Here is a 25,292-nt window from a genome sequence, read left to right as displayed (position 1 = left end):
TTGAGAACTAAACTTTATTTGTACAGAACTTGTGACTTGGGTGATGCCAATGTCAAGCTTTGAGTTGTTTCTAAGCCTCTTTTCCCCTGTTTCTGCTCAATCCTGGTGTTCCTGCTCCCTCAGCTGACCTGGTAACACTTCATCAACTCCACCACTGTCCTCTCCTCCTCAGTCTCCTTTTCCAAGTGGGTCTCCACGGGATGGGCTTCCCTCACTGCCTCACAGCTGGCCAGGCCACCAGGCTGGCCAGCAGCCTGACAATCCCTGCTCTGCAGCTTCCTGAACAAATCCTGGCTGCTCTCCTTCTCGGCCTGGCTCAGGAGAGCCACGTTCAGCCCGAAGCGCTTGGTGCCCGCCAGGCTCTGCAGGATCTGAAGGATGGCAGCTCTGTCTCTGGGATGGATGTTCTCTGCCAGCACTGTCAGGAATTCCCCCAGGAGACTAAAGCCCACATCAGCCTGGAAGATCCTGCCCAAGGCCTCCCCTCCGAGCTCCAGCAAAAACTGGTATTTCTCTGTCCCACTTTTCAAGTATCTGCGCCAATCTCTGTGAAATTCTGCAGCAGTCCCAGGCAGCTGATCCAGTTCCTGAAGGAGAAAGGGGACACTCAGATCCTTTTGTTTCGTTCCCTCTTTAAGACTTCGATCCCCTCACACCAATCAGCCCACAGACACACACAAACCTGAGATGTTTTTACAGGGACAGCTCGAGGAGCTGCTGAGGAGGAAAAGGGGAAGACAAGGAAATGCCAGGTGCCTTTAACCCTAAGAAACCAGGGACCCCCAGGGGGGAAAGGGGAGTGGGGATGAGATGTAACACCCAGTGTGAAGACAGATGGTTGTGGAGTGACCCCAAGCCCAACCAGAGTCAGACTCTGGATCTACCAGCATTGCCTGGGAAGGGATCTCATGGAGATCAGGACAGGGAACACCGAGCACTGAAAGGAAAAAACAGGGAGTGACAGAGAAGAAGTGGGAGATGCAAACCCCAGAAGACATGCAGATGCCCTGCCTGGTACCACCCAGCATTGGTGGGTCTGTGGCAGAGGCTGAGAGCTGAGGTAAAGGAAATCCCATTTTATACCAGCTCTAATTAACTGCTGAGCCCATCCCTGCTGGGTCACTGATGCACAGGCTGAAGGAGGAGGCAAATGTGCAGCTTTTCTACAGCCAGGGAACAAGGCAAAGTGACATCAGCTGGGGCTGAGCACAGAGGGGAAAAGCTCTGGAGATCTGAGTCTGGTGCTGATGGGACTGGGAGCAGGATTTGCTTGGGGAGATCATTGCTCAGTCCAAGGAAACACAATGCTACTCAGGAGAGTTGCAAAAGATCTTGTAATAAACACAGGCCAATGAAATCCAGCATCATAAACAATTCTTGGGATTCTTTATAAGGCAATCCATGAAATTGCCTTGTCATGGGAAACATCCATGGGAAACATCCAGTGACCAGGACACTCCAGTGTGGACAGAGCCCACAGCAGGGGCAAGACTGAGGTGACTCCAATCACAAACAACTGGGATAGAAAATGTCCTGTCCCTGTTTCCCACCACTGAGGGACTCAGAGAGCTTGTCAGGCACAGTCAGGATTAACCCAACCCAGCCCTTTTCCATGATCCTTAAACCACGGACAAAGCCTGTGCTCAGGAACTCTGCAGCTGGAGGCTGTTCTGGGGAGGATCCTGATGCACAGCCCTGGCTCTGGAGCTGGGAGCTGCTCCCAGCCAGGAGAGACAGCCCCCACAGACTGTTCCTGGCCACCACGGGGGCACTGGGAGCTCTGGGTCCAGGGCAGGCAGGGTCCAGTCCTGTGCAGGCAGGCCTCCATTCCCACAGGGATAGAGCAGACTCTTACTGAAGGAGCCCAGCCTGACCCCATGCTGATCCAAACCCTGATATTCCAGGGGCCCAGGAGGGCTGGCTTGCACCCAGAGTGAGTCCTGAGTAACTCTTGCATTCCAATTAACACCCAGATGATTCCTGAGTCATTTCCAGCTGTGGATAAGGTCCTGGCAGCCTCGCCCTCACCTGTGGGATCTCCACAGCGTGGGCAGGTGCTGCCTTGGCCGGGGCTGCACAGGGATTCCACAGCACATTCCTCCTCTGTCCCAGCCTGTCCTTCTTCTCCAGGGGCTTCAGGTGTGAGGCCAGCACAATCTCCCTAAAGGGAACAGGGACAGGAAGGACATGTGGCAAGAGAAAACACTGAGGCTTCAAGCTGCTTCTCTGAGCCAATTTCTGACTTTTGGCTGTATGGATCACCCAGAGGGGCTGGACAGGCTGGAGGAGCAGGCCCTTACCAATACAAGGATAAACCAGCTTAAAATCCCTCAGGAATCCCTTCATAGGGACTGGCAAGATATTTGGGGGGAAAGTCATTTGAAAGTGTTTTCCTGCTGCTCGGGGATCAAATGGTACGGGGGAATGAGACAGATATGAACCCATGAATGGAATTTGATCTGGTCCCAGAATGCCTCTCAAGTGTGGTAAAAGTCCTACATCTACCTATGGATCCTGGTTATCAAACCAGGCTGGATCCACAGGCAATCCAGGAGTTTGGAGTGCACTGGGAGTGCCTAACACTGTCCCATGGAGCATTCCCTGCCATCCCAACCTGCTCACAACCCCCTGGACAGAGCAATGACAGGAGCAGGAACAGGCTGGGAAGAGCACAGGGGACAGTCACCCTCTGCTTCTGCACTCCCAGCATGGCCTGGAGATGTGTGGAGAGACGGGGGGCTGGGGGTGGGAATGGGAAGAGGTGACAGTGTCCTGGGGAGGTGACAGTGTCCTGGGGAGGTGACAGTGTCCTGGGGAGGGGACAGTGTTCTGGGGAGGTGACAGTGTTCTGGGGAGGGGACAGTGCCATTCCACTGCTGGCCACAGCCGGGCCACCACAGGGACCGGCCACGGAGCAGGGACAGATCTCAACCCTCACGGGGCCACCTGAGTTTTGGGACAAATGTCAACCACTGCCGAGTGTCCCAAAACTCCTGCGGGCTTTGTCCTCGGAGCCGGGGCTGCTCCGGGCATCCTGAGGCTGCTGCCCCTCGGGTTCCCCAAGAGCAGCGCTCGGCCCATCAGCTCCGAGCTCAGACCCCGAGGGGTCCCAGACCCCCAAACGACTTCCCGGCTGTTCCCGGGCCCGGGCGGCCCCGCTGGGCCCCTCGGGCCGGTCCCCGAGCCCCGGACCTGAACTGGCTGTAGTCGGGGACGCCCTGGCGCAGCGCCCGCAGCTTGGCCTCGCCCTCCCGCTGCCGCCGCTCGTCCTCCGCCAGCGCCGCCCGCAGCTCCCGCTCCAGCGCCGGGAGAGCTCCGGCCGGGTCCATCCCCGGATCCATCCCCGGGTCCATCCCCGGATCCATCCCCGGGTCCATCCCCGGGTCCATCCCCGGGTCCGTCCCCGGATCCGTCCCCGGAGCGCGGGCGGGCAACGCCGCCACCTGCGGGACCGGGGGCCGGGGCCGGCTGGGGGAACAGGGACCCCTCCTGTCGAGCCCGCGATGGCTTCGAGGAGCCACTTCTGTCACAACAGCGCTGCCAGGACTGGCCTCACAGCCCCGATCGTATCGTGACAGTCCCGCCTGGCCGGACCCCACTGTGACAGCCCAAAGGCCGCGCACGTGGATGGCAACTGGGGACCTCTCCCCTATCGCGAAGCCTCCCCAGCCTTGACACACCGCCGGCCCCGGGGCCCCTCGCTCTGTCGCGACAGCCCCGCGGGGTGACGAGCAGCTCAGCGAGAGCCGCTCTCTATCGCGACAGTCCCGCTCCCGCCGCCGGGGCCGCGGAAGGTCCCCGGGGCTGCCCGGGCCGCGCCTGACAGAACCGGCCCGGCCGCGCCGCGCTGCCCCGCTCGGCCCGCTGTTCCCGGGACGCTCCGGAGCCCGACCCAGCCCCGGAGCCACCCGGAGCTTCTCCGGCGGGCGCGGCGCTGGCGGCGGGCGCGGGACGCTCTGTCGCGACAGGCGGTGAGGGCAGCCCGGGGGCCTTCGGCAGCGGCGGCGCCGAGAGCAGCGGCGGGAGCGGAGCCGGGTGGGTGAGGGAGAACGGGGCCGGGCCGGGGCCTCGGACAGCGACGGGACTTGGAGCAGGGCAAGGCCGGGCTCCCCGGTGCCGCGGTCCCTGAGGGGGTTCGGTCAGCGCTGCCCGGTCTCTGGACCCCCACCGAGCCTCCTCCCGCCCCGCAGCATGGACACCGACCTGTACGACGAGTTCGGGAACTACATCGGGCCCGAGCTGGACTCGGACGATGACGACGACGAGCTGGGCCGAGAGTCCAAAGACCTGGACGAGGTGAGTGGGGAGGAGGGGCAGCGACCCCCGGAGCCCGCGGGGCTCGTCCTGCCCCGGACCCTGAGCGGGGACGGGCCCGCGGCTGCTCCTGAGGGGTCTGGTGAGACTGGTCAGACTGGGGTCTGAATCCCGAGGCTCGGAGTTTAATTCTGGTGTTTAAAGAATTTACAAAATCTGTTCCTGGGGTGAAGAGAAAGACAGAGTTCTCACTGGAGTCGCGGTGGGAGCTCCTGCGGCTGGGGCTGGGTTTGGCTGGTTCTGGTGTCGGTGCCGTGCACGGTCCGTGTCCCTCAGGAGGAGCTGAGGCTGCCGCAGGGAGCCGGGTCCGCACGGGGAGAGGCAGAGCGAGACCCCACGGACACGGGGGGAGCAGAGGGAGCCCCTTCCCATCTCCTGCTGGTCTGTGTGCGGTGGGGGTTGTGTTACCCGGCTGTGGTTCTTGCATTGTGCTGTGTGGGGTTGCTGTGTGTGAGTCGCTGCCTGTGCCGGCGTCCCTGCAAGTCCCGGGGCTGTTCCTGATGTAGGTGCTGTGGGAAGAGCCGTGCTGCTCCTCCAGGAGCTGCTCCCAGGGCACCTCTGTGGGTGCTGGGGCTGCACTGGGGGTCCCATGCTCGGGGGTGACCCCAGGCCTGTCCCCTTGGGGGGCTCCACAGTGGCTGAGGGTGAGCCTTGGTTGCAGCTGGAGGATGATGACGATGACGATGACATGGGGGAGCACGACGAGGAGCACCCCGGGATGGAGGTGGTGCTGCACGAGGACAAGAAGTACTACCCCACAGCAGAGGAGGTCTATGGGCCTGAGGTGGAGACCATCGTGCAGGAGGAGGACACACAGCCACTCACTGGTGAGTAGGGGGGGAGGAGAAGGCTCTTAATTGATCCTTGGAAAGGGGAAATAATATTCCCTTCTCTCCTGTCCCTTTGGAGTCCCCTCATAGCCTCAGAAACTCTGTCTGGTGTGTGCAAATTTGGGCACTTGTGATTTTTTTCAAATCTAAACAAATGTACCATTGGAAAAACAAGAATCAGCAGGGTTGGGAAAGCTGTTTAAGGAAAAAGTAAATGCTTTGAAATTCTCTCCTTTGATCCCTTTGGTTCAGCTGGAAGGGCCCTGCAGTGACTGTGTCCTGCAGCTTTGACAAACAGCTGAGAGAATCTGTCAGCTGGAAAATCGGGGGGTTGTCAGCAAAACTGCCCATTCCTGGGGGCCATTCCTGACCCTGCTGCTTCAGGGCCTCTGGGAACAGTTTGTTGTTCTTTCTCTTGTTTCAGAGCCCATTATTAAACCTGTGAAAACCAAGAAGTTCTCCCTGATGGAGCAGACGCTGCCTGTCACTGTCTACGAGATGGAGTGAGTATGGGGCTGGGGGAGGCAGATTTGGGGTCTCTGGCTTGGTGTCTCACTGACCCCAGTACAGCCCTGAAAGCATCCAATTCCCAGGTTCTGTACCCAAAACAAGAGGAAGTGCAGGACAAACCATTTCACAGACATTTTCCCTCCCCACCAGCAGCACAGGGTAGGGTTGGACACAAAAGGGGAATCTCACCTCAAGGGCTGAGATCAATCTCCATAGCAAGAACTTGTGGCTCAGGAAATGTTCTTGGTATGGCTTGGATTGCAAGGGACCACAGAACCCATCCAGTCACATCCCTGCCATGGGCAGGGACACCTTCCACTGTCCCAGGTTGCCCCAAGCCCCAGTGTCCAGCCTGGCCTTGGACACTTCCAGGGATGAAGCAGCCACAGCTTCTCTGGGCACCCTGTTAAATATCCACATGGTCAGTGTGTAGCACACATCATATTTGGACATTTTGGGTTGATCCCAGTCTCAGATTAGGTCCCATCTATTCCAGTTTCCATTGGGAATTTTTGTGCTGCTGGAAGAATGTAAATGCTGTGTAGTCAGCAGGACACTGCTGCTGTGTTGGGTGGGTCTGTTGGTTGTGTCCCAAAGCAGCTTCTTGGATACCAGGGCTGGGAGAAAAACAACTGGAAAAGTTTCCAAATGCATTTAAAATTGGAGATGTAATATCTCAAACTACTTTTCTGTGAAACAAAAAACGTCCTTTGCTTTTTCTGGTAAAAAGCAGATGTTGGAGCAGCGTCTGCACATTGTGGTGGGTGGAGGGTCTGTGTCCCTGTATGTGCAGTGTGTGTGTGTTGTCTCTCTTTGGGATGAGCAGATGGAGCTGTGGGAGTCTCCTTGGGCTCATCTCTCCACTCACCACTTTGTGGCTTGTCAGGGCTTTTCCCAGTTTGAAATGTTCATCTCCAGGTGTACCAGGTCTCCTGGTCCCAGAAGCAGGTGTGGCTGAGCAGCAGTTCCCTGGTGGTGAGCAGTGCCTCTGCCTGGCACCCAGCATTGTGCTTTCCAGAGGGGAGAGGATGTTCCTGCAGCTGGTGTTCACTCAGGGGTTCCTCAGCTTCCCAGGCCTGTGCTTGGTGCCTGGGGGGGTTCAGCAGAGCTGGGGCAGAGCCCAAGAGCTGCTGGGGCTGGTTTTTCTCAGCCCTTGCTTTTGCTCAGTCCCTGACTTGGGCTCTGCATTATCCACCACTTCCCTGATCCCTGTGTGCTCTGCTCATTCCATTTGTAATTAATTCATTTTCCTCCTGTTTGTTGATAAAAATGGTGAGGTTGGGCCAAGAGAAATTCCCTGTGGGATGTAGCCAGAAACCTGCAAGCTTGGTATTGATTTCCCATTTAGCCTTATTTTCAGACCAATTAGGAAGGTTTTAATCGGGGTTGCTATTGATTGCTTTATTTTTTAGTTCTTAATCAAAATGTTTTACATTAAGAAGTCTATTGTGAAAATTTAATCTGTTTAAAAAGGAAATTATTTGATAGCATTTATTCTCTGCAGGCCTCTGGCAGTGGCTGCATGTTTTATAGCCTCCCATTATTTTTAGGGGCAGTAATTTAGGATCTCAATTATCTTTTGGCCAGCATCCATCCAGAAGTGACCAGCTCATCATTACCCAGCTCAGCTGCTGATTTGAAAAAGACTTAATTCCTTGAGTCCCTGAAATGTCACTGTTTTAAGAGTTGAAAATCAGAATTAATGGTCTGTGGAGCCCCTGGCTGCTTTCAAAGCTCCGTGGGGTGCTTGTTATCCAGCACCACAATTTACCTGACTGCCTGCCATGGTTTGAGTGGAAGTGCTTCATCATCTGAGTACATGGATGTGATTTTTGCTCCAGTACTGACTAGAAAAGAAGAAAAATATTCAATAATATTCCATTGCTGGCAGCTTTACCAGCTCCGTATCCTCCCACCCACTGCCATCTGTCTGGGACTCCAACTCTCTTGTCCTCCCCATCTGGAAAGTGGGATTCTTCCTCCGCAGGGCACTGGCAGGATAAAAGTTTGGCGAGGATTCAGGGGGCACCTTGGATAGAAAGTATAGCTGAAAAGCAGCACCTGCTTTTCTTAGACACAGCAGAAGCCTCCAACAGCCTTTTGTGTTTTGTTCCTGCAGTTTCCTGGCAGATCTGATGGACAACTCGGAGCTGATCCGGAATGTGACTCTGTGTGGGCACCTGCACCACGGCAAGGTGACTATCCAAAATACAGGAGTAATGATGGGGACCTGTCTGTTGCTTTGCCCGCCCTCCTGGCCCCTGGTTCTCTGCAGCAGCACCTTCTTCTCCTCCTGCTCATGAACTTATTTGTAGAATTCAAGGATGGTTTGGGTTGGAATGGACCATAAAACCCACCCCATGCCACCTCTGCCATGGCAGGGACACCTCCCACTGTCCCAGGCTGCTCCAGCCCCAATGTCCAGCCTGGCCTTGGGCACTGCCAGGGATCCAGGGGCAGCTCCAGCTGCTCTGGGCACCCTGTGCCAGGGCCTGCCCACCCTCACAGGGAAGAATTTCTTCCCAATATCCCATCTAACCCTGCCCTCTTCCAGCTTAAGGCCATTTCCCCTTGTCCTGGTATGTTTCCCTGTGAAATTTGTAGATTTTTTTGTAGGTTTTATAACCTGCTCAGCATGCTCTGTGCTGCCCTTGGAGAGATGGGGTTGTGTTTGTGACTGTCTGAAGGGAGGCACCTCCTTTCTGTGCTCTTTTCCAGACGTGTTTTGTTGACTGCCTGATAGAACAGACGCACCCAGAAATCCGGAAACGCTACGATCAGGATGTGAGTGAGCTGCTGGGAAATTCCTGCTCTGGGGAACACAGGGTGGCTTGTGCACCCTGAGGGGGGAGGGTGACTGTGCATGGGGACAAGGTGGTTGAGTGACTGCAATGTGGGATTGGGAAGCCAGAGCTCAGTCCTAATTCTGCTTCTGTACCTTACTGGTCACCTTAGTGATGTAGAGTTATTATATTGTTATAGAGTTATTGTGTCCTGCTTCAAACTGAATATCTGATACCAAAATGTGAGGCTCTGATTTTTGTTTTGCCTTTGCAGCTCTGCTACACTGATATATTGTTCACAGAGCAGGAGGTGAGTGGTCTTGTAGTGATTTTATCCAGTTGTCTCATGCTTTACTCACAGCTGTTGTAGGCAGTTTCCTTGTCCATTTTAACGCCTTTCTGCGCCTTCCATATTTTACTTATTTTCTTTATCAATAAAACAATCTGCTCCTCTTGATTCCCTCAGGAAGATTCCTGATCCAACTTCCTTCCCTCATCCTCATGCATGATTTTATAACCTGTGTAATGTTAAATCTACAGCAGGGTCACCTCAGTCTGGGGGTAATTCTTACTTCCTTTGAGAGAAAAAGGAGGATGGGGTTTGCAGCAGTGGTAGATGAGAAAAAAAAATATTTCAAAATAAATACACTTCTTATTTTCTTTAGCTCCGACTCCCTGTGGTTGGGCATGAGTGGGAATGTTATTTTGTGTCATGTCCAGAACAATCCTTTGAAGCATTATTTTTTCTCCTCTCAATGTTCTGTTTCATACTCTGTGATCAGATCTTGTGCTTTGAGATGTAACTTGTTGGCAGCAGAGGGTGAAAGCACAAACAAACACCCACATTCTGTCTCAGGTACTGCCTGTAGTACCTCCTCAGCTGAAATCAGATGTGGAGGGTGCAGTGGTGGCTCACCAGTCTGACCAGTACAGATGGGCTGGGTACTTCAGTGATCTGAGGTTATTACTCTCTTCCAGGATGAATGTTTCTTTCCATCTTTCTGATTTTTCCTTGATCTTCTAAATCTGTACATGGTGATCCTTTTGTTTATTTTTGCTTTATCCTGGTTTCCTGTGTTTCAGAGGGGGGTGGGGATCAAGAGCACCCCAGTGACGATTGTTCTGCCAGACACCAAAGGAAAGTCTTTCCTCTTCAACATCATTGACACTCCAGGTGATTGTGCAGTCCTGAAAATCCTGCTGTGGGAAGCACTTAGCTTTGTTTTGTACTTTTTATAGCTGATTCCAGCCTAGTCCTGAGCCTTCAGTTGAGTTTGTTCCTGTTGTTTGACCCATAATCACCCAGGGTGGTTTGGGGTGAAGTGACCTTAAAGTCCATCTAGTTCCAACCCCCTGCCATGGGGAGGGACAAGTCAGGCTCATGTTTGTGATTAGCTGGCCTAATTGAGGTCTGGTGAGGCTGAAGAGGTGTTTCACTCAAGCAGCACAGGTAGAATTTCCTTTCCCATGTGCAGTGGGACTATGCTTGTTGCAGCACAGTGAGACTCAGCAAGTTCCTCAGGCCTTCTGTGGAGAGAACATAATCACAGATCAACTTTAAGGAAGAGGGTCTTGGGACACACCTGCTGAGCTGCAGCTCAGGATGAGGGAGGGTAGAGCACAGGAGGAGGCTGGGGGGAGAGGCATCTGTTGTCTTTGAGGAGAAATCTTCCTCCTTTATCTGAAGTATGTGTACAGAGCTGTGAGAAAAACACAAATGTGAGGAAAAGTGCCTGTTAAACAAGTTGTTGCATTCTCAGAAAATAGCATTAGAGCTGAGGCTAAATCCCCGTGGGGAGCTCTGGCAGCTGCTGCCAGGTCCCCATCTGAGGAGGAACCATCTCTGTTCTGCCTCTCTGGCTACCAGCAACCAGAGGAATCTGCAGAGCCCCACAGCTTCCCACCTGTGCTGCTGCTGCACAAGGGCTCACTGTGTTTCTCACTGCCCTCCTTTGTGTGCTTTTGAAGGTCATGTGAATTTTTCTGACGAGGTGACAGCCGGCCTTCGCATCTCGGATGGCGTCGTGCTCTTCATCGATGCGGCCGAGGGGGTGAGTGCTGTGTTCTGGGGCTTGCACCCCTCCCTCTGGAGTCTGTTCTCCTGCCTTAGCATGAAGGCCTGGGATGGGTTCAGCTCTCTGGGGTGAAGGGTTTTTGGAGGACGGTTTGGGAAGTGAGGGTGTTTTCCATGTGAAGAGGCAGCCAAGCCTCTGGCTGCTGTGACCAGGCTGATGTGATGCTGTGGCCCGTAGGCTGATTATCTGACTTGAGTGCAGCTCCATCCCAATGATACCTAAAACCAAGCAGGTTATTTATATCAGAGATGTCCACAGGGTTGGATTCAAGGAATTTGGTTGGGTTAGCACCTATTTCTGAATTTCAGGAGGATTAGCTGATTGCTGGTTGCTGAGCTTGGGCTTTTCTGCAGCCTAGCAGCAGAGTAGGGGTCACTGGTTGCCTCTCACGCCCCAGAGAGCATTTTGTGAAGGCTTTCCTGGGGCTCTGAGCTCGCTGCTGCCCGCAGGTGATGCTGAACACGGAGAGGCTGATCAAGCATGCGGTGCAGGAGAGGCTGGCAGTGACTGTGTGCATCAACAAGATCGACAGACTCATCCTGGAGCTGAAACTTCCTCCCACAGACGCTTATTACAAACTCAGACACATCGTAGATGAAGTTAATGGTCTGATCAGGTGAGGGTGTTTGGGGTGATGCATTGTTCATCCTTGCTGTCCCTGTCCCATGGCTCTGTGAGCCCTGCATGTGCCTGAAAACTCAGCAGTTTGTCTCTTGATGTGTTGAGTCATAGAAAATGGGCCAGGAAGAACCACTGGAAGTTGATCTCAGCTAAAACATTGAATTAAGCAGGATTGGCTCTTCTTGGCAAACTCCAGGGGATTTCATTTCCCCCACGCCATTTCACTTTTTCCTCCATTAAAAAGTAGAGAAAGTGGACATATGACCAGAGCAGGGAATTTGTGCTCCCAAATGTTTCAAGTACAGTGAAATGATCCAGGTTGTATCCCAAATTGGAGGTTGAGATGTGTCAGAGCTCCTAAATACTTGCTACAAAACCAAAAGAGGATTTGCTGTCTCACCTCCTAAACAAGGATTATGATGCTGACACAGTCCAGTCTCCTTGCCAGTCCTGCTCAGGAAAGGGAGGGACAGCTTAGTAGCCATGCATTGTTTCTGTGGGTTCTTCTGCATCCAGGGATTTTGTAACAGCATTCTGCCCTTCAGGTGTGTGTGGATTTGCACACAGGCTCCCTGGCATGTCTCTGTTCAGTGTGTGCTGGCATCAGGCAGCTGGGAGCAGGGTAATTCACCTTGCCTAGAAAGGCTGTGAGCTCATTAAACCTGTTTGGATTAAATAATATCCCTGTATTATCTTCTCCTTGGTTGACCAACTTGGCTGCTTTTTTAGGGGAAGAAAAGTTAGCCCAGATAAAAAATCTGAAGCATTTGTGTTGGTAACTTTTTAGTTCTAGGATCTTTAAATCTTTGCATTAATTCTTTGAAGTTTATAGGCAGAAAATGTTCCTGACCCTGAGATTCTGATGGCAAGCAAGCTGCAGCCTGTTTAAAGATGCTTTTTGGCAATGCAGGCTCCTTGCCTGTCACTGCTGTAGGGTGTGGGAAGTGGGTTGAAGTGTCTTCTTTGGTTCATAACATTGATTTGGTTTTATTTTTCTCCTCTCAGCATGTATTCCACCGATGAGAACCTCGTGCTGTCTCCCCTTCTGGGGAATGTGTGTTTCTCCAGCTCTCAATACAGCATCTGCTTCACACTGGGGTCTTTTGCAAAGATTTATGCAGACACATATGGTGAGGATTAGCCAGAAACCTGGTGCACTTCAACATCTCATTTCCCAACCTTTCTTGTGGAGGTTTTCTAAGCCGTTCAGCTTCCCCTGCACATGGCCAGTGTTTGTGTTCTGAAATTGCTGAGAGTTGAGTGGTGCTGCACAGCTGAGCCTCGGGGGTTAAAAAGCAGAAACACAGTTTTAGCAAGATATTTTCTCCTGATAAATGTTTCTTGAGTCAGAAGCCAAGATTCTTTTCATACCCTAAGCAGAAATAACAAGCAGTTGGAGGCAGGTGTGTGTGTGTGTGTGTGTGTGTGTTCTGCTCCTTGTCAGCAGCTCGGGAGCGAAGCAGTTAAGCTCTTCCTGCCTTTTCCCAAAAGTCCAAGACTCAGCTGCAGCTGGGCACAAGCTTTGCCCACAAGGTTTTGCACTCTTGCCCTCTTTCTTTTTTAAGAAACTCTCTTTTTCTGGCTTGGATTTAATTTTCTGCTCCCCAGGTGCCCACTCAAGGCAATCTGCCGCGTGGAGCAGCGGGCTCTGTGCTGGCATTAGCAGCTGCACAGGCCAGGTTTTTGAAGTCCCCCACTGGGGAATTTGGGGATCTGTAGGAGCCAAGAGCAGGGGAAGAAGGAGGTTGTAAAGCAGCTGGGCCAGCTCTTGCAGAGAACTTGGCCTGAGGGAGGATGAAGTTGCAGAGGTCAGGGACTGATGGTGTCAGGACTGTCACATGTTCTGAGAGTTTGGAGCAATAAATGAACTCCCCGAGTGTCACAGCATTAACTCAGAGCCTGCTGGGGTGAGACCCCTCATTGGGGGCTGAGGACAGCACAGCTGGCAGGAGATGCCAACCAGGTGGAGAAGGCAGGAGCTGAATGGGTGATTTGAATTGGGAATGGTGGATTCAAATCACCAGGAATTGTATGTGCAGCCACCACATGTCAGCTAACAGGAGTTAGAGCAGCACCAGTGTCCAGACTGCAGCCACCAGGAAATTCCTTGTGCTCACACATCTGCCCACAGCAAAAGCTTGTTTGGAACCTGCTGTAGGTTCTCATCCTATCCTGGTATTTGTAAATTCACCATGACAGCCAGCACTGCACTGGACCTTCAGCACTGGGTGTTTAGCTGTTTGCTTCCTGAGAAAGAGAAAGGAACCTGGAGATGTTCAGCAGGGCAGAAAATGCTGGTGCTGAGCCTGCAGGGTCGAGGGGAGGAGGCCATTCCAGCACCTTGGCACTGCAGCAGCAGTCACAGCTGGACTGTGAAGTGCAGCAGATGTGGTTGTGTTCCTGCAGCACTCCTCAGCGCTGACCCCGTGGGGAGCAGAGGGCTGGAGTGTTCCAGGGAAGTCAGTCTGTGAACTGCAGTGTCCCTGGGCTGCTGGGGACATCCCCAGTGGCCTCTTGCTGCTCATCTCTGCCTGTTCTCCCCAGGATAGCGCTTAATCTTTCACTCAGAATTGGGATGAGGCATTCACTCATCAGCATGAGTTCATTAAATTGAATCCTCAGGCTTGTTTTAAAAGCCAAAAAATAAAGATTCCTAAGCTGAGAGAAAAGTAGTGACATCTGAGAGACTTTTTAATGTGCTTTTTCCTTTAGGAGACATCAATTACCAGGAGTTTGCAAAGAGGCTTTGGGGCGACATCTACTTCAACCCAAAGACGTAAGAACCCTCTTCAAATGTTTGTTGCTTTATGGGTTTTTACCTCCTTTCTCTGTAAAATGTGGACTAGATGACCACCCAAGGTCATTCCTAATCCCATGATCCTGTGGTGGAATATATCTGGGTCTCCTGCCTAATGTGAATCCCCGTGGTCCTCCTGAATCCCACGAGCAGGAGCAGAGAGGCTCCTCTGGCCTTCATTTGGAGTAAACCTGGCCCATGTGTCCCTGAGAGCTTCCCAGGGGTTTGGGAGGGAGAAGAGGAGCAGCTGGGAGGAGCAGAGGCTGTGTAGGGGTGCTGGCAGGCTGCAGTTCTTGCTCCTCACCTCTCTGGACTCCCAACAGCCGCAAGTTCACCAAAAAGGCCCCGACGAGCAGTTCCCAGCGCAGCTTTGTGGAGTTCATTCTGGAGCCCCTGTACAAGATCTTGGCTCAGGTCTGTGATGGGTCATTCTCTCTCCCACGACTCCAGACAGGAGCAGCTGGGGCTGGGCACTGGGTGGTGGCTGGTGGGTCTGGTCCTGTCCCATTCTGCAGTGGGATCTGCACAGGGGGTGCAGAGTATTCATTATTTCTTGCAAATGCAGAGCTGTATTTACAGTGAATAGAACAATCCTTGCTCTGATAGCAGCCAAGTGACAGTGCTTGGATGTGGAGTAAAGATTTGGAGTACAAGTCAGATGAGGAGGAGTTGAGGGGGTGAGGCTCAGCCTGGAGAACAGGAGGCTCAGGGGGGACCTTCTTGCATTCTACAACTCGCTGACAGGAGGGGGCAGCTGGTGGGAGGGTCGGGCTCTGCTCCAAGGGAACAGGGACAGGAGGAGAGGAAGTGGCCTCAGGTTGTGCAGGGACAGGTTTAGCTTAGAGATCAGGGAACATTTCTTCCCCCAAAGGGTTGTACAGCCCTGCCACAGCTGCCCAGGGCAGTGGTGGAGTCACCGTGCCTGGACAGGTTTAAAAGCCAAGTAAATGTGACACCTAGGGACTAACATGATTTAGTGGTGGCCTTGGCAGTGCTGAGAGAATGGTTGGTCTCAATGATCTGAGAGAGTTTTTTCCAGCTATAATGATTCCATGAATCTATGATCTGACCCATCTGCCTCTTGTGTGAGCTCTGAACCAGTGCAGGTCCAGAGCCCTGCGGGTGGTGGCTGGTGTGTGATGCTGCACAGGGGAGTTCCTGGCTGGGACCCCCACAGTGAACCTGAGAGTGAGACTTGTTGTCTTGCAGGTGGTGGGGGATGTGGACACGACCCTGCCCAGGACTCTGGATGAACTTGGCATCCACCTGACCAAAGAGGAATTGAAACTGAACATCCGGCCCCTCCTGCGGCTCGTCTGCAAGAAGTTCTTTGGGGAGTTCACAGGTACAAATTGTTTATCTTCCCCTCCACGATCCTTATATCCCCAGTACCTCACACCAAGAGTTGAGGGTTATATTTTGGCCAAGGAGTGCTAACTTGCACAGATCCTGCTCAATTTCCCAAATCTAAACTATGACCCCACCAGCCCACGGGACAGCCTGAGACACTGCTCACCTCTCCCCTGCTGCAGTCACCATGGCTTTACCTTGTGTTTATCAAGTCTGTTTCTTTCCTCCACACTGGTTAACCCTGTCCTCACCAAGTCTTCCTTTTCCAGGCTTTGTGGACATGTGTGTGCAGCACATTCCCTCCCCAAAAGTGGGGGCCAAGACAAAAATTGAGCACACCTACACCGGCGGTGTCGACTCCGACCTGGGGGAGGCCATGAGCGAGTGCGACCCTGACGTAAGGAAACTCCTGTGTTTGTTCTGAGTGTGCAAAACCAAGGCAAACAGGCTCTGCTCCCCCTGCCCTGCCAGGGCAGCTGCCTCCCAGCCAGCTCTCTGCACAGATTTGACTTGCAGCACTCTTTAGCTTCTCATCCGACACTGGAACAAATCTCTTCACTCCAAGGAGCTTCAGCTGCCTGCCAGGGCAGCCCTGGAGAGAGGGAATTGTTTCACAGTGTTCAGAGAAGAGCAGGACTAGGTCAGGACTCCAGAGCATGTGGGAGCTGCAGGGTGGATTTGTGTCCTTTTGCAGTCTTTTTGTCCCTTTTCCTTGAAGTTTGATTCTCTCTCCAAACTCTAAAAAACTGCATGGTGCTGATAAAAATAACCCTGTGTTAGTTAGTCAGCACCTTTCCTCTCCCAGCCCTGCAAACCCTTCCTCCTCCAACAGCTTGCACTGAGCTGTCATTTGGAGTTGTCTGGAGCCACCAACGCCAGCAGCTGAGTGAGAAATTTGCCTGTGACTTTGGCTTTGATGTCTGCAGAGAAAGTTAATCTCTTTTTTTAATGAGTTGTGATTATCCACATAAAACTCCACAATGGTGACTGTCACCACATCGCCGGTGTGGAGTCACCTTGTGGCACTGGAAGCTGTGATCCTGGGGGGCTCAGGTGCTCTGCCCTGAGCAGGTTTGCAGGACAGCAGGTGACATTTTTTTCTCGTGGCTTTGTCCCAGCCATCATTTGCTGCTCTACAAGAGTAAGGACAGGAGCTCCAGAAGAGTCCACCACAGTCATTCCAGGGCTTTCCATACAGGGCAAGGAGATGTAGGGCTTCCAATGGCAGGAACTGAAGGACTTGGCAAATCAAAACCATTATTTCTAAATTCCAGCCCATTAATCCCTTTTATCCACAACATAGAATATTCTGAGTTGGAAGAGATCCACAAGGATCATCAAAGTCTAGTCTTGCCAGGTCTGTGTCTGTTTCTTGACTGTGTTTTGAAAGAAGCTCATTTCTGTCTCTTTATGTCACGGGAAGGGTCCCTTGATGTGTCACACAACCAAAATGTACAGCACTGATGATGGTGTCCAGTTCCACGCCTTTGGCAGGGTGCTCAGTGGCACCATCCACGCTGGGCAGCCTGTGAAGGTCCTTGGGGAGAACTATACCCTGGAAGATGAGGAGGATTCCCAGATCTGCACCGTTGGACGCCTCTGGATCTCAGTTGCAAGGTACAGAAAGCTCTGGCAATGCCCTCGTTGGGAGGGGAGTCACCTGGAGTCAGGTGAGGGACTGGGAGGGAGGGAAAGCTGCCAGAGAGAGGGAGAAGGAAGGTGCTGGAAGGTCTGAGGCTGCAGTGGTGCTCTCCTGCCTTTCAGGTATCACATTGAGGTTAACAGGGTGCCTGCTGGCAACTGGGTGCTGATCGAGGGTGTGGACCAGCCCATAGTGAAGACAGCGACTGTGACGGAGCCTCGGGGCAATGAGGAGGTACCGTGCCTGGCTGGCGCTGCTCAGCCTTCCAGGGGAGCAGAGTGGTGGGATACAGCCCAAAGACTCACCTGGTGGGGTTAAAGAATCCCTGTTTGCTCCCATGGTGAGGCTAAAGAATCCCTGTCTGACATGGTGCCAAGGCACAAGAGCCACTGAGGGAAAGAGAAGAGCTTCACATGCTGTGTTTAACCCTGAGGACGTGTAGGGATGCAGTTCCAGCTCTTTGTCCTCTCTGTTTCCAGGCTCAGATCTTCCGTCCCTTGAAGTTCAACACCACATCTGTTATCAAAATAGCTGTGGAGCCAGTCAACCCCTCAGAGCTCCCCAAAATGTTGGATGGTCTCCGCAAAGTCAACAAGAGCTACCCCTCACTTACAACTAAGGTACTGCTGGGGGCAGTTGGGTTACAGGATTTCCATAGGTCCCTTCCAGCCTTAAGTGTTCTGTGATTTGTGTGTGTGTGGCTGTTTCCAGCCAGTGCTGGGGGCAACCTCTGGGCTGATCTTCAGAATAATCAGGTTTGTTCCCTTAGGTTGTTATGTTTGTTTTGGGTCTTTTCATGCTGTTCTGGTTGATCTCATGTATTATGTAGAAATAGCAGAAAAGTGTAAATTCAGCAGAAAAACACACACCCTGCTGTGCCAGGGAAGCAGCTTTCTGCAGAGCCCAGCAGCACTTCCTCCTGGAAAAGGCTGTGGGGTGTTCTGACTCTTAACAAGTGTATTTCAGGCTGATCCTTCCTCAGGCTTGAGTAGGAGCCTGGAAGGCAGGAGCTGTGAGCAGGGGGCTGCCAGCTGAATCCCTGTCCTCTGTTCCAGGTGGAGGAGTCTGGGGAGCACGTGATCCTGGGAACAGGAGAGCTGTACCTGGACTGTGTGATGCACGATCTGCGCAAGATGTATTCAGAGATTGACATCAAGGTGAGGCAATGAGAGAGGGATTTCCCCCTCTGGAAACCCTGGACAGGTTTGGTTCCTCTCTCAGAAGGATGAGAAAAAGAACTTACCTGAACATACAGCATGGATTTTGTCACATTCCTGTAAAAGTAAAGGAAAAAAGGCTGTTAGGGTATAAAAGTGCCTCTTACAGCCTGACTGTCACACCAGTGGGACTGAGAGACTGCACTTTGGCTTGGAGAGGAGTTTTACATATTCCAGCTTTCCCCTGGGCTTCAGCCATTGCCTGGCTAGCATCAAATAAATAAATTGAGCAGAATTTTTCATACCTGGAATTGGATTTAAATTTTTCTGTCTCATTTGAAAGCCTCAGTGCTTCATGCACAACCTTGGTTAAAACACTGCCAGTTGAACCAGTTTTAACTTGTAGGTGTTCAGAGCTTTCAAACAGTCTTTTTACAAACAAAAAAATACTGGTAATGTTACAAATCTTTTGTTCTTTTAGGTGGCTGATCCAGTGGTGACATTCTGTGAGACAGTGGTAGAAACATCCTCCCTGAAGTGTTTTGCTGAGACACCCAACAAGAAGTAAGGGCCATGGGCAAGCTGGGCATGGGAGGGGGCAGAGGGAGGGTCCATCCCCTCCATGGGGGCTGTTCCCACTGGCTGTTCACCAAGTGGCACATGAGGCATGAATTGACCTGAACTCCTCAGGAACACACCAGAATCCCAAGGATGTTCTGTGCTGTGTAGGAGCTCTGAGAATGGAGGGAATAAAGACAGATCCACATCCTCGTTTTTCCATAAGTGTCACACCTTCTCAGCAGCTCTGAGAGGTGTTCTGGGATCCTGGAGCAGGTGCCAAAGAGCCCAGTGCTGCCTTCAGTAACTCCCCCAACAATTTCCTGAGCAAGAGCTATGTCTTCTCTTATCCATATGTAATCCTGGATTTGTTCTTCATGGTGATACCCTGGAGCCTTCCTGCTCTCATCTCCCTCCTCCAGCACCTCACAGTGCATGTGATTGGAAGAGGGAGGCCTGGGAGGGAACATGGGGGAGAGATCTGTGTGCATGGGGTGTTCTCATACCTGAATTCTCAGAGAAATCACAATCTGCTGAAGTTGGCTCCCCTGTGGTTTCTGGTTCTTCTTGCCTTCCTTTATTCTGAGACAATCTCGTATGTTTGGCAGCCTTATTTCTGGAAACAGAGAGGTTCCAGTCTTCACAGAATCACAGGCTGGTTTGGGTTGGAAGTAACCTTGAAGACAATCCAGCTCCAAGCCCTCTTGTGGGCAGAGACATTTTCCACCAGACCAGGTTGTTCCCAGTCTTAGGTCAGGCTTTGACCTGGGCACATGGAATGACCTGTGCTGGGGACAGATTTCAGGCACTGGGGGTTGTCTGAGGCAGCATTTGGTCTATCAGACAGCTCCCAGAGGCACTTGGCCTGGCCCATGGGCTCCCTCCTGCGGCCTTGGACAGGGGCTGGATGTGGGACAGGAGGGCTGGAGCCACACTGTCCCTCAGCTGCCTCCTTCAGGGAGCAGTAGCTGAGCACTTGGGCTGTGTTCACAAGGACACAGGAATAGCAGTGGATGCAGGTGGCTTCATCAACCCAACTGCATCCAAGCTGGGCACAGTCAGAATCACACAACTGTGGAGTTATTAAGATTGGAAAAGACCCTAAAAAAGTCCAGCTGTCAACCCAGCAGCACTGCCATGTTCACCACTAAACCATGTTTACAAGTGTAAACACTGTCTACACATCCACATGTTTTATGAACAGTTCCAGGGATGATGAGTCCACCACTGCCCTGGGCAGCTGTGCCAGGCCTTTACAACCTTTTCTGTGTAGAAATTTTCACTAATATCTCACCTAAACCTCCTCTGGCTCAACTTGAGGCCGCTTCCTCTCATCCTGTCCTTTGTTCCCTGGGAGCAGTCTGTCCTCCACCCCCGGCTGTGCCCTCCTGTCAGGGGGTTGGGCAGAGCCAGAAGGTCCCCCCGAGCCTCCAGGCTGGTTCCCCCAGCTCCCTCAGCTGCTCCTGGTGCTCCAGACCCTTCCCCAGTTCCTTTCCCTTCCCTGGACACATCCCAGCCCCTCCATGTCTTTCTTGCAGTGCAGGGCTGTCAGTCCCTGTGGTCCCCTCAGTTCCTCCCATTTCCATCACTGTGGCTGATGGTGTCTGTCCCTCCCCAGGAACAAGATCACAATGATTGCTGAGCCCCTGGAGAAGGGACTGGCAGAGGACATTGAGAACGAAGTGGTGCAGATAACATGGAACAGGTATGATCTGGGAGAGCAGGAATCCAACTGGAAGTAAAATAACTGGGGAAAAGGGAATGCTGGGATCTGCAGGGTGCACAGGCAGCAGCCTCTAGGCAGGGATCCTGGTTTGGTTTTCCTGCCAGCCAGTCCATGAGCATCTCTGGCTGAGATTGTTTTGTACCTGTAGGGAGCAGGGTTGTAAACACATCATGAGTGCAAGTCAGATTCTTGTTTCCTAAAGCTTCTTCCCTTTCTCTCTATCAGAAAGAAGCTGGGTGAATTCTTCCAGACCAAATACGACTGGGATTTGCTGGCTGCCCGTTCCATCTGGGCCTTTGGGCCAGACGCCACTGGCCCAAACATCCTGGTGGATGACACACTGCCCTCAGAGGTGAGGAGTGGGGCCACTCTTCAGTGAGACCTTTGTCCCATGGTGCCAGGAGGTGCCCACTCCTCCCAGAACTTTCAGCAAGACCCTGGTGCCTTTGGGGGTGCTGATTGTTTGCCACAGCTCAGACCTGCTGCACTTTCCTCACAATGATCCTACACTGGTTACCAGGTCACTTATTATTTTTCAGGTGTTGCTGTTTGGGCCAATGTCCTCAGCTTGCCAAAATTTGCAACTAATGTCCTTGCCTTTCAGGATCACCAAAACATGGACTCTTAATTTATAGTGTTCTAGAAATTATATAGTGCTGATGCTCTTGAGCTGTGAGAGGGAGGGGTGGACACTGGGGGTACAGGGGGACACTGCTGCTCTTTTGGAAACAGCTTTTAAGCACTGGGTGTTACATAAGCACTGGGTGTGATGAGGCATAGTCTCTGAAGCTGTCTGTCTGTCTGTCTGTCTGTCTCTAGGTAGACAAGTCTCTGCTGGGCTCGGTGAAGGACAGCATCGTGCAGGGCTTCCAGTGGGGGACCAGGGAAGGGCCCCTCTGTGATGAATGTAAGGACTTGAGGGGAAATTGAGATAATGAAATTGATTAAACTCTTCCATCTCTAAGCATTCAGGTGTTCCAGGCTGGGCAGGGCTTGGAGCAGCCTGGTCTAGTGGAAGGTGTCCCTGCCCATGGCAAGGAGTCGGACTGGATCAGCTCTAAGGCTACTTCCAACCCGAATCATTCCATGGTTCTGTGATATGCAGGGTTATGACGTGGTCATGCATTCCCTGCTGGAATTAAATTTAGGAGAACTGCTGGTGGCTCTGGGCGTTTGGGCATTTGGGGATGTGGTTGGTGCTGGCAGAGAACGTCCCCTGGGGTCACTGGCTGTCATTTCTCCCTTGGCAGTGATCCGCAATGTGAAGTTCAAGATCCTGGACGCGGTGATTGCTCAGGAGCCCTTGCACCGGGGTGGAGGGCAGATCATCCCCACGGCCCGCAGGGTCGTGTACTCCGCCTTCCTCATGGTGAGGGTTTCTGTGTGCTGGGCTGAGCCCCACACACCTGCCCTGGGGATGTGGGTGCACGGCAGCTCAATCACCCATCCATGTCTGCAGTGCCCTTGTGGCTGGCACACAAATCCTACAGGCCCACGTTCCAGCCTGGATGGAAGCTGGTGTGCATCTGCTCGCTCTCCCCTTCTTGCTCCCGCTGGGCTTGCTGGGAAGGGTGGGCATGGGGGAGAGGGAGGCGTGTGACTCATGCCCAGAGGGAGAAAAGGTCCTTTCAGTGTTTGTGATGTTGGTTTGGGCAGCCATGGGGCAGCAGGAACCCTGTAATCTCATCAGGCACTGGGTTTGACCAGAGAACTTGAGCTGTGCTGGTGCTGTGGGAGGCTCAGTGGCTCATATCCCTGTCCCCTCACAGGCCACCCCTCGCCTGATGGAGCCCTACTACTTCGTGGAGGTTCAGGCTCCTGCCGACTGCGTGTCTGCCGTGTACACGGTGCTGGCCCGGCGCAGGTGAGCTGCTTCACTGCCAGCAGTGGGGGTTTGCAAAGCAGCAGTGTTGGGATCTGGCTGTTGGAGAATTCCACAGTTCTGGCACTGGTGCAGAGGGTGAAGTCTGCATGAAGTGACAGTTGGAAGCTTCGTGACTGATCCTGGCCCCGAGCAGTGCGGGCAGGGATGTTCAGGATCACACACAGCCTTTGGGTTGTGCCTGGTTCTTCCTGAGTGTCAGAGAGGAGAATGTAAAAAGCTCAGCCCTGGGGCCCCAGCACAGGAAGGACTGGGACCTCCTTCAGTGGCTCCAGAGGCTGGGAAGATGCTCAGGGGGCTGGAGTGACTTCCCTGTAAAAATGGGTTGGGAGATCTGGGATGGTTCAGCCTGGAGAAGAGAAGGCTCCTGGGAAAACTGAGAGCCCCTTCTAATGCCCAAAGGGGCTCCAAGAGAGCTGGACATGGGCCTGGGGTGCCAGGACAAGGAGGAATGGTTTTCCACTGCCAAAGAACAGGGTTAGATGGGATATTGGAAAGAAATTCTTGGCTGTGAGGGTGGAGAGGCCCTGGCACAGGTTGCCCAGAGGAACTGTGGTTGCCCCATCCCTGGAAGTGTCCAAGGCCAGGTTGGACATGACTTGGAGTAACCTGGGATAGTGGGAGGTGTCCCTGCCCATGGTAGAGAGGGTAGAACCGTGGGGTTGAAGGTCCCTTCCCAGACAGACCAGTCCATGATCCTGTGACACACAGGAGTGCTGATCCTTTCACACATTTACAGGGGCCATGTGACACAGGATGCTCCGATCCCAGGCTCTCCCCTGTACACCATCAAAGCCTTCATCCCAGCCATTGATTCCTTTGGGTTTGAGACAGACTTGAGGACCCACACACAAGGACAAGCCTTCTCTCTCTCTGTCTTCCACCACTGGCAGGTGAGTCCATGCCCTGGGGAGATGGGGAAGAGGGACAGGTAGGATCAGGCACCAGGTAGGTGCTCTAAGTGCCACAGCTCCAACAGAGCAGGAAAGCTCTGGAGAACATTCTCAGAGGATCGTGGGGAGGCTTTGTGCACCAGCTGTTCCATGTCTGCCAGGGCTTTGTTCCAAGTCCCATCACTCCCAGTCCTTGTGAGCCCTGGGAGCTGCTGCTAGCTGAGTGTCAGGGTCCTGCAGTGCCTGGGAAGAGGACATCCCCTGGGAAGAGGGAACCTGGTTGGGTCCAATTCATGCTCTGCAGCCTGGGCAGAAGAAGTGTTGGTGTGCTCGGACTCAGTGATCTGCCTTAGGAACTTTGATCTGTGCCACACTTCAGCTTTGCCTCTCAGAGGTGGTGTTTTAAACCTGTAGGGAGCAAAGGTTGGGACAAAACACTGTTCCCTTGCCATTTCTGTGTTTGGGGCAGATCAGGTCCTGTGGGAGCCACAGCTGTGAGGTGCACAGTGGTTTGGGGTACAGCTCCATGAGAGCAGCAGCTGCAGTCTGAGCCCTGGCCTCAAGGTTGATGTTTTGAAGCCCAAGGCTCAGCTCTGAAACAATAAGCATGCCTGGTTTGTGGAGGGGGTTGTGCTGACCAGGACTTTCATGGGTTGTTCTGTTAGGAGGTGTTTTGGGGTCTTGCAGTACTCCCTGGGGAAGGGACCTGTCCTTGGGACATGTCCTTGGCTTGAGTTTTCAGCACTCTATTACTGACTTCTCACAGGCATCATCACCAGCAGTGACGTGAGTTTTCATGCCACGAGAGCAGACAGGATGTTGGGGTGTCTGTGGGAGCCAGGGATGTTTCCTGTTGCAGTTGGGATCCCCAGGAGGTTGAACCAGCCCCAACATCACACTCACATCCTGGCCCTGTGTTTCAGATTGTGCCTGGTGACCCCTTGGACAAGAGCATCGTCATCCGGCCGCTGGAGCCGCAGCCAGCCCCGCACCTCGCCAGGGAGTTCATGATCAAGACCAGGCGTAGGAAGGTATGTCTGGGACAAATCCCTGTGGTGTCCCTCTGTCCCAGCAGCTGAGCTGTTGCAGTGGTGTCCCTTGGGTGTGCCACATCCCCTCTGTGTTCCCAGAGTGGTCTGATGTCCTTTGTGCCCCAGGACTTCCCCTGTGCTGTCAGAGCCTGTCGGTCCCATCAGGGACTCCAGCCCAAAACAGGATCCTGTGGCCTCTGCTGAGCCCTGCTCCCTCCCCAGCCCCTCTGACCCCTCAGTGGCCTGGTCCCCTGGTCCAGCAGAAACAGCAGGAACTGGTTTCCATGCTGGCATAGTGAGCTGGACTGAGGGGCTTTGGGGGCTGCAGAGGAATCAAGCTCCCCTGTGGGGGGCAATGAGCTGGTAGATGTGCTCAGCAGCAGAAACCACGTGTTTGCCGGTTCCTGAGGGGTGTTAGATGCCTTCAAACTGCAGAGGAGCACCTCATGCCTTTTTTGGAGGCTGAGAATTTCTCTTCCTGTGGGACTCAAGGTCTTTTCAGTGGGCTCTCCGGGCAGTGGCTGTGTGGGGAATAACCCTGGCTGTGTTACCCTGCAGGGCCTCAGTGAGGACGTGAGCATCAGCAAGTTCTTCGACGACCCCATGTTGCTGGAACTGGCCAAGCAAGACGTCGTTCTCAACTACCCCATGTGAACCTGCTGCCCTGGCATGGGGGCTGACCCGAGCCCTGGCTGGAACCTGCTGGTCCTTCCCTATCCCTGCTTGCTCAGCCCTGGCTCCTGGAGGCTCAGGGCAGGCAGGGAGCTGCTCCTCAGGTCACTCCCATGGCTGTAGGAGTCTCCATGGACCAACTGTGGGCATTCTCCATACGGAGCAGCCCAGACCCAGAGCCCTGATGCATTTTGTATTGTTAGTTTCCAGCTGCTGTTGTCTCCAGTGAGGTTTTCCCTTTGGATAGGCTCCTCCAGCACACGGAGCTGAGCAGTGCCAGTATGGATACCTGAAGACTGGGCTTCAACTGTGTCAAGCATTTCAGGCAGCTGAGAAAGGGGGGATGCTGGGGGGGCAGTGCTTTACCAGCTGCCCCAGGAGGAGAGATGAGTGTGGCATTGACCTTTTTGTACCCCTTTTTTGAACCCTTGTAAACATTTAGTACAAACTC

The 25,292-nt window shown here is 53.2% G+C and overlaps 2 protein-coding genes across 3 annotated transcripts; one reads left to right on the top strand and one right to left on the bottom strand.

Moving 5' to 3' along the window:
* CCDC103 (coiled-coil domain containing 103) lies at positions 1–3,785 on the bottom strand. 2 transcript variants are annotated; one of them, XM_015651015.1, is made up of 3 exons: positions 3,193–3,785; positions 2,029–2,161; positions 1–587 (listed from the first exon to the last, which is right to left on the bottom strand). In XM_015651015.1, the coding sequence occupies exons 1-3, from the start codon at positions 3,387–3,389 to the stop codon at positions 120–122; spliced, it is 798 nt and encodes a 265-aa protein (XP_015506501.1). In that variant the 5' UTR covers positions 3,390–3,785; the 3' UTR covers positions 1–119. The 2 variants fall into 2 exon arrangements, with proteins under 2 accessions (XP_015506501.1, XP_033375967.1); XM_033520076.1 differs by lacking the exon at positions 3,193–3,785 and having other exon boundaries at positions 2,029–3,171.
* A 203-nt stretch (positions 3,786–3,988) lies between these two features.
* Positions 3,989–25,292, top strand: EFTUD2 (elongation factor Tu GTP binding domain containing 2). Its single transcript, XM_015651414.3, has 28 exons — positions 3,989–4,035; positions 4,191–4,296; positions 4,976–5,141; positions 5,569–5,647; positions 7,774–7,849; positions 8,373–8,438; positions 8,712–8,747; positions 9,521–9,611; positions 10,406–10,488; positions 10,962–11,128; positions 12,139–12,263; positions 13,846–13,909; positions 14,254–14,344; positions 15,140–15,275; positions 15,550–15,677; positions 16,704–16,897; positions 17,045–17,156; positions 17,402–17,542; positions 17,978–18,079; positions 18,561–18,643; positions 20,256–20,342; positions 20,589–20,715; positions 21,183–21,270; positions 21,614–21,732; positions 22,133–22,227; positions 22,985–23,138; positions 24,062–24,169; positions 24,728–25,292. The coding sequence occupies exons 2-28, from the start codon at positions 4,192–4,194 to the stop codon at positions 24,821–24,823; spliced, it is 2,919 nt and encodes a 972-aa protein (XP_015506900.1). The 5' UTR covers positions 3,989–4,035; position 4,191; the 3' UTR covers positions 24,824–25,292.

This window comes from Parus major, chromosome 27 (assembly GCF_001522545.3).
Source record: "Parus major isolate Abel chromosome 27, Parus_major1.1, whole genome shotgun sequence".
NCBI classification, from domain to species: Eukaryota; Metazoa; Chordata; class Aves; order Passeriformes; family Paridae; genus Parus; species Parus major.
Note: the sequence above shows the minus strand (reverse complement) of the source record. Positions and strands in the feature narration are given on the sequence as shown.

Coding starts and splice junctions, on each gene's coding strand:
- CCDC103 (XM_033520076.1), bottom strand. CDS start 2,445: ATGGGTTCATATCTGTCTCATTCCCCCGTACCATTTGATCCCCGAGCA. Junction 588..2,028: donor ACGCTGTGGAGATCCCACAG/GTGAGGGCGAGG, acceptor TTTCTCCTTCAG/GAACTGGATCAGCTGCCTGG.
- EFTUD2 (XM_015651414.3), top strand. CDS start 4,192: ATGGACACCGACCTGTACGACGAGTTCGGGAACTACATCGGGCCCGAG. Junction 18,080..18,560: donor ATTCAGAGATTGACATCAAG/GTGAGGCAATGA, acceptor TTGTTCTTTTAG/GTGGCTGATCCAGTGGTGAC. Junction 23,139..24,061: donor CTGTCTTCCACCACTGGCAG/GTGAGTCCATGC, acceptor CCTGTGTTTCAG/ATTGTGCCTGGTGACCCCTT.